Genomic DNA, 8437 nt, shown 5'->3' on the forward strand with positions numbered 1-8437 from the left:
GTGACAGAGTAAAATGGGCCTTTGTTAGTGTAAAGTGTATTTTATAGATAAATAATGACTTTCTACTAGAGAGTAGCTAAAAGCACATACCTAAATCGTGAGAGCATAGTAGTGCTGGCAGAATGTTTGAGAGCAAGAAGTCTTGGGCTAGAAGTTCCAAGCTGACATGTCTTGACATGAGCAGGGGCTAGGGAGTTTTATATCTAGCATAGTGCCTAGCAAGGGCTCTCAGCTGCATACCTGCACCGTGCCCCACTTCAGTGCCACTCAAAGGCACTGGTTACCTGGAGGTGAACATCTGCTTCAGGTACAGTGGGGCAGCTTTCATCCATTGCCTATTCTCCAATTATTATCATTTATGTTGTGTGTGTTTGTGTGCAAGAGTTTATGTGCATCTTGTACATGCAGGAACCAGTGGAGGTAAGATCCCTTGGAACTGTGAGCCAATATATGAGTTCTGGGAACCGAACTCAGGTCCTTTGCAAGAGCAGTAAGCATTCTTAACCTCTGAGGTGTCTCTCCAGCCTGTGCTATTTGTTTTATGTACTGCCTTTATACTGTTTGGAAAGAATAGCTAGTGTCTGTTTTGTAGGGATGACGTTTTATTATAATAACTATTTTTGAACAATTGATTTTTTAAATAAGTAATTTATTTTTGAGCTGGGTGTGGTGGCAAACACCTTTAATTCCAGTACTTGGGAGACAGAGGCAGGTGGATCTCTTATGAGTTAGAAACCAGCCTGGTCTACATAGTGAGTTCACTAGCCAGGGCTATATAACAAGACCTAGTCTCTAATCCCTCCTCAAACACACACACACACACACACACACACACACACACACACACACACACACTGAAAAGTTTATTCTCAAAAGCAATAGATAAGAAAATTAATGATATAGGGGCTGAAGAGATGGCTCAGGGGTTAGGAGCACTGGATGCTTTTCCAGAGGACCCAGGTTCAATTCCTGGTACCCACATGGCAGCTCACAACTGTCTGTAACTCCCGTTCCAGAAGTCTGACACCTTCACACCAATGCACATAAAATAAAAATTAAATAAATTATTTTAAAAAAGAAAATAAATGATATAAAAGAGTTGTTATGTTGCATTTAAAGTATAAAATGGCTTGTATTTACACATTGTCTCATTACATTTCAGACAATGTGCCCTGTGTGTTTGGATCGTCTGAAGAACATGATTTTTCTCTGTGGCCATGGAACGTGCCAGCTCTGTGGAGACAGAATGAGTGAATGCCCAATTTGTCGCAAGGCAATTGAACGAAGGATTCTTTTGTATTGATTAAGAAACACAGAGTGTTTTGTTAGCTAAAGTATGTGATCATGAGGTCTTAGTAGTTCTAAAGCTAGTTGGAAGTTTAATCTAAAGGGTTAATTTGTAATTTCATAATTTTTTATTAGAATGTAATTAGACTGTATGTGTACCACCATCACAACGAAAACATCATACAGTGTTTGAAATTGCCGATTTTGTGTGTGCTTGTCTGTGTGTCTCTGTGTGTCTGTGTGTCTTAAATTTGGAGCATCAAATCCATGGTAATTCATAGGAAATCTACTTTTGGCTTCAAAGGGGGAAATCCTTTAAGGACCTCCTTTCACATTGGTTTTCATTTCGTTTTTTCTTTTTAAATTTATACATATGTTAAACCTTAAAAGTGACTTTCAAGGTCAATACTCCGTCATGATTTCATGATTATTATGATTTCACATGGTGAAATGACAACAGCTGTCCCAAAAGTCACGTGGAAGGTGGGTGAGTAGAACTGCGTTAAATGATAAGAACACAGTGGAGATGCCACATGGCGGAGGCAGTACTGAAGGAAAGATTCAAATGATTGTTTCAGAATTAAGTCTGTGGAAGTATGTGCTAAAGAATAATGACTTTACCTTGTTTTCTAGACTTAAAATTGACTAGCTTAAATAAATGACCAGTTTCAAAATCAGCAGCAGACATGAAAAGGAAAAGCCAAATCCTAGTGAGAATTGAAGGCTAGCACAGGACAATGCAAGCACACCCCCTACTGACCATTCCTGCTGCACTTCTTGTATTAACTCCTCACTGTTTGGATCAGCCATTTGCAGAAAAAGATCTGTGACAAGTGACCTGGGCTTGATCTAATCAGTGCACACACACCATCCTGTTTGTGCCTCTGTGGTCTGCTCAGCAGGGTTATGCTTTATTAGAGGAAGCAATCTTTTCTTCTGTGTTTGTTAATTCTGACAGTGTTGTAGATTCTGTCTTCATCAGAAGCCTTACTTCCACTCTCTCAGATAGTAAATTTTTGCTATAAAGAACACAGTTTTTCTTCATACCTACAGATGAATATTCTTTAAAACTGCCAAGGATAACTAAGATACAATAAATAGCTTAATATCAGATACTTAGAAAAGGGTGCAGGGGCATTATGGAAAAGCATGTGATTACATGTAGACTTGGGAGGGGGTTAAGCATTTTATCGCCTTTAAAAGAGTAATCTTTTTATCTAGCATAAATATACGCTTAAGTGTTTCGAGATTCCTCACTGCTAGACTATAAAAACATCAGCTGTTTACAGTAGTGTCTACTATATACTGTGTATAAGTATGTACTCTTTTAGTGTTCTTTGGGGGTAGTTTTCCCCCAAATTTGAATCTTGCTAGCTTATTTCTGTCTTTCTGCTGTAGCAACTCAAGCAGAGTGTCCAGCCTGGTCACACTTGGCTTTGCCAGGCCTTCCTCGTGGTGAGCTCTGCCGGCTGTGTTGCAGACTCAGCAGTTCCGTACCTGTGTTTAGCTGAGCAACTGCTGTATTTCTTTCTTTTGTTTTTGAGGTAGCGTCTCACTATGTAGTCCAAGTTGGCCTGGAACTTACTGTGTAGCTCAGGCTGGCCTCAACCTCATGATTTTCCTGCCTCTGCCTTCCAGTTGTGGATTATATGATGAGGACCCCACCATGTCCAACAACTATAAATCATTTTGGACAATACAGTTTTTGTTAGTTTCAAATTAGGAATGTTACGTTGTGACTATTTAGCTATGTAATTAGGAACCAATGAGGCCATTTTCTAAGTATAATTTGAAGTTTTTTTAAAACTTTTTTTTAAAAAAGATCCATCTGATGATACAATGTTTACATAAAGAGACAGACTATCTTCTTACAGACTTGGAAATAGCAGAAATGAGGATCTTTTCTTCCTTGCCATAGGCTGCCCATTGGGCAATGAAGGATGGCTGCTGCACACAGTCTGCCAATCCAAGAACTTGTGGGCCATAGCTGAATCTAGCTTAAGTGCTTTTCTCTGTCTCCTGAGCTGCAGTGCTAAAGCTTGTGTCTGTAAGGGGATAGGCCTTCTGGCTAGCTCCTAGCTCGGTCTCCATGTTAGAGCACAGCACACTAACTTCTGTGAGAGAAACTGCAAAGTCTCTAGTGCTGGGACCTGTGAATTTCTCTTTGTCAGTTGGCTGGTTTTGTTGTTGTTGTTGTTGTTTTGTTTTGCTTTGTTTTTACGAATAGAGGATGCTCTTCTGTTCATGTCTTCAGGCACCTGAAATTGTTGTAAATTTGCTTGGGTTTGCAGGAGACAGCAAGAGCAAGAGCTGCCTCGGGCCAATGACTTCCCCCTCACTCTCTGGAACTGCTACCTCTTAGTCTCTTTGCAGTACTTGGCCCATTGGGTATCTCTCCTCCTTGTTTCCCAGACCCCTCTTCCCTGTGCCTCAGAACAACTCTTACTTCTCTTAGGATTATTTTTACAATGACACACATCCTTTTTTTTAAAGCTTTGGGCTTCAGGGGCGTGGTAGGAAAAGAAAAGGTCAGTGTCTCAGCACACTTAGAGCTCACACTGCAGTTGTTCGTGTCATTGTGGACATAACACAGGGTTCTGAGGCACTGCTAGTGCATTCCTGCTGGTGTTTCAAGAGAGCTTTTGGGGAGCAATATTTGGAATCCTTTTCTGTACCCCTTGCCTCACCACATTTCCTCCTTTATTCAGCTCTAAATACGTACAATTTACCAGACGGTGCTAGCACAGTTGCATTTGTTCACATAATCTAACATCCTTACCTATGCTGTGTACAGAATTTTATTGGGAGCAAGGTTTTTAAGAGAAATAGTTTATATTGGTGTAAGAAAATTATACTAGGCAAGTGTTTAGTTGCCCAAATTATACTTAAGGTATTTGTAATTTAATAATGGCAAATTAACTAAAAGTCTACTGAAACATAAAATTAACTGGAAATAACTTCTTAAATTTCTATTTTTGGTGATTTTAGCCTGAAAGAACATTTTGTTTTAGAATGTTGAAATGCATGCTGCTTAAGATTTGTCTATTTCAAAATTCAAACCTTGCTGGGTCATTTTTACACATAGGAACATCCTGGGTAGTCATATGTTGCCTGGTGGATGTTCTTTGTTTGTTTTGAATTCTGGACACTTGTGAACTAGGAATAGTTGAACTTGTGAACTAGGACAGTGCTAGATGGAGTGGAGCTGGTTTGGGACATGGGCGGTGCAGGAGACAGGAAACAAACAGGAAGCACAGGGAAAAGGAGCATCGTGAAGGATTTGCTGCAGCCTTAGTGGAAAGAGCATAGTTCAGTAAACAAGAAAACAGCATCTATTAGGTCAGGTTTTCATACGTCTTGACAGTTGTTTTGTAAATAACAGATTTTAATACAGCTTGCTTTTTTAAGGTCTAAAAGCATTTATCCTTTCAGAGTGTCTGAAATGTTTATAGTAATAATTTGTATAAAAACTGACCCACACGATACATTTTTTGGAATTTTTTTTTTTAATTGCATTGAGAACCACATAGACGGTTTGTTATCCTGACTGCTTCTAAATGTGCAGTTGAACAGTGTAACTCCCACTCACTCTGTTGGGAAATAGCTGTGGAATTTTATCCTGCACAGCTGAAACGCCACACCCATCAGATACTCCTCTTTTCCTTTCCTCTGTGCAGTAGGGTTCTGAGTACATAGAAAGCAAACATTCAAGTTGCTGCGTAGTCATTTGTGTTTTCAAGATCTAAACTTAGGTAGACATCGGGGTCCTGAAATTTGAGGGAAGGGCATCTCTCCCCTGCCATAATTGTTATTTTTACATGTATGTTAATTGAAATGTTTATCATTTCATTTTTGAGCCAGAGGGGGCAAAATACATTTAAATATGAGAAATAAGTTAGCTTTGGTTTTGTACTAAATTGGGAAGGTAATAGATTTTCACAAGTAATTTGTGCCTTGTTACAAACGTCACTTGTCATTGAGTCTACCTGTCAAATATCACAATACATTTTTCTTTCAAAATGGCATTTGATTTAACTTGCTTGAATATCACATAGGAACGCTTACTGACATTACTTGAGAATCATGTATATCCTTTTGACTTTAACACACACACAAACACACACATACACACAATGGCAGTATTGATAATTACGGTTATGTCTTTAAACATTACATGTGAGGAAGTTGTTTAATGTTGTCTCGTATGTATGTTGCTTTACTGCAGTGAAGGAGAAATCCTTTGCACTGAGCTTCAGTGGCTGATTGAGTGGCTAGTAGTGGGGTCAGATTACAACATAAAAATATGATTGCATAGTTAATAAAGTTAAGTTGCTTCTTTGGCATCTTCTACCTCTTTTTCTATCAGAATATTGCTTTTCTTCCCCTTCTAGCCTCTCATCTTGTTTGTGAGTGAAAAGGAAATTTCAACCCGGGGTTAAAGTTAGATTTTCTGTTTCTGAGAATTTAAGCAATAGGTGTAGGAAAAGGGACCTGTCATGTTAATTTGGTGCCTGAATCTAAAAGTATGAATTGATGTGTACAAACTGTCTAAGAAGGATAATAGTGCTGAGTATTTGATTCATCCTGTATAGTTCTCTTGATTTTTATTTCATAAACATGACTTCTTTCCTCAAAAGCAAAGTGGTCTTCTAATTTTTTATGAAATAAGCAAATATGCCATTTTGTCTAAGTATACAGTTTCAGGAAGCTACTGAAAGTTCTGACTCAGGGCTTTTTAACAGTTTAAGCAATTATTAATATATTTTGGAAACTCCATCCGCATAATTCTTCAGTGCCTTGAAAGGATTATTAACATGGCAACACTTAAAACTCTGTAATAGGCAGCCTTTAGTGCACTGTTCCTAATCACACTGTTAAGCATCTGTGATAGCAGCTCCTGCTGTGTGCTGGGTTTGCATAATTCTTGAAAGGAGTGCTCTATATTTGAACTTGATATACCTGGTTTTTGCTTCTGTTTTTTAAAAACTGATTATTCAGGGCCATGGCAGTGTTAGAAGAAAAATGGTGTTTGCTGTCAGTGTGCAAAGTCACCTTAAATAGCTGTTGGGGAAAGGGCAGGACACACACTTTGTGTCTAGTACAAAAAGAGGAGGATCAGTTCGGGAAGCAGATCATCTTCCTCTCAAGTGGAAACCAAACCAAGCCAAACCCTTTGTTAGTGGTTCAATTAAAAAATTAGTTGAAAGGAAATCATGAATTGCATGTCATTCTTAATGTTGATCTGTGGACTAAATGGGCGTTTTTTCTGTCTCCTTGAGTGTATGTCTGCCATCCTAAGTACAGTATATTCAAAAAGGAGAAAGCAGATTGACTCAGAAGTGTTTTGCTTTGTATTTTTTTCAGTTCTTCTTAGCTTTCAATGTTGGAATAAATTTAAGTCTTGTTTATAGATAAAATTTCTGTATGGAAAATTATTCTTGCTTATTAGCTTTTGTTTAAAAAGAAGCTTAGTAGCAACTAAGCTTTTAAAAATAAATGCAAACATTTACCATTAATAAAACTTATGATGTAATATGTTTTTTCTCTGATTTTTTGGAAGCTATTCTTTATAATAATATAAATGAATTTTTATTTTTAAGGCATTTGAAAGCAAATCTCAGTACATCAAAAAAAATCCTATTATTGGAAAGAAAATTACCATATCTTTGAGAAACAAGGACATCTCTCTCCAAGTCAATATAAGAAGTAAGCATCCACATCTAGAAGGCTCCCATTGTGAGTGCTCACATGACAGGAGCCTCTTGTCCAAGGGTCCAAGAAGCTTTCATATTTTAACACCTACTTCTTCAGGATTAAGATGTATTTGGAAAGTACCCTGAATAGAATAGGCTTGATCAAAAAGAACCAGACAGGAAGACTCAGCTTGTCTTTCCCTATATTTTAAAAAGCTTATTCCTCTTCAAAAGTCAGATGTGTGTGTGTGTGTGTGTGTGTGTGTGTGTGTGTGTGTGTGTGTGTATGTATCACTTTTTATAAGGTAAGTAAGTATTTTACAGCAACGATGTATCTCCCCTTTTCAGTGTTTTATGAGTAATCCGTCATTGAATAGTTTGGGGGTATTTTACTTTAAAGTTGCTAGATGTACTTGTTTTTTTCACCTTGTTGAGAGGTTTTCTGACTCCAGTTTAAAAGATATGTATCCCAAATGTCTGAGAGAAAATCTATTAGAAATAGAATCTTTTGTTTAATTGATAAAAAGCACGTGTTCCAACTTTAAAACTGTGAATTTATTTTGGATAACCTCTAATTAATTGTATTTTTGTTTATTTTTATTACTGTATAAGCAGCTATCTCATGGTATTATTAAATTGAAACTCTAGGTTTAAAATAAAGACATTTTAGAAAATCTACTTTATATTTTTATTATTGACAGTTAATTCATCCTTCATATAGGTTAAATTTTATCAGTATTTTATAGCAGAGCATTTCTCAAACTTTTGATGATGCTTTTTACAGTAGCAGTAGGACTTCAGAAGATACAGTGAAGCATGAGGTAAAATGGAAAACCATAGCAGTTCCTGTAGAGAGCATTTGGCTAATGGTTTCCCCATTTATAACCAGGCTAATAACTGACGAGCACACTTTTATTTTCCTCAGAACCAACAATAATAATACTAAAAATAGATGTAGGAAGTAAGTATAACACCAGCCCATCAGTGAATGGATAACATGTCAACAAGACTAGTTGGGGGATGCTGCTGTATGATACCCTGAGGGGATGCTTATGGTGTGCCCTGGATAGGGCCTTGCATTCACAGAACCACTTTCTCAAAGAATTTTAAAAACAATGTATTTTTTATTTTCACCTCTCACCAGTATTGACATTGGTCAGAACATTAATAGTTTACAAAGAAGTTGACCTTAGCTTAACAGACAACCAGTCAAGGCGAGCCTTTACTTTCTGATCCTATCACAGGCAAAACATTTTGGAAGGACTGGAGAATCACAGCCTGCCAACCACACCCAGGAGTAGACACCTGTGGGAGCCGGTGGTGGGTGAATTACTACAAGCTTAGTCTGGACAGATCTAACAGGTGGAACTTGAAGGAAGGTACTGTGTGGTTGAGCTGAAGGCCCCATCAGTTCTTGTCTCAGTGGTAGAACCCTTGACTGATAGGTGAACCCAGGG

At 37.8% G+C, this 8437-nt stretch overlaps 1 protein-coding gene across 1 annotated transcript in view; it reads left to right on the forward strand.

Annotated features, from left to right (window-relative positions):
• The window catches only part of Mib1 (mindbomb E3 ubiquitin protein ligase 1), a 111411-nt gene extending 103753 nt beyond the window's left edge, over positions 1 to 7658 (forward strand). Inside the window, exons 21-22 of the mRNA XM_036204271.1 lie at positions 1163 to 1334; positions 6888 to 7658. Coding sequence (XP_036060164.1) covers positions 1163 to 1303 — 141 coding nt within the window. The 3' untranslated portion in view covers positions 1304 to 1334; positions 6888 to 7658. The remainder of the gene's footprint in view (positions 1 to 1162; positions 1335 to 6887) is intronic.
• The last annotated feature ends 779 nt before the right edge of the window (positions 7659 to 8437 follow it).

Source organism: Onychomys torridus, chromosome 13 (assembly GCF_903995425.1).
Source record: "Onychomys torridus chromosome 13, mOncTor1.1, whole genome shotgun sequence".
NCBI lineage: Eukaryota > Metazoa > Chordata > Mammalia > Rodentia > Cricetidae > Onychomys > Onychomys torridus.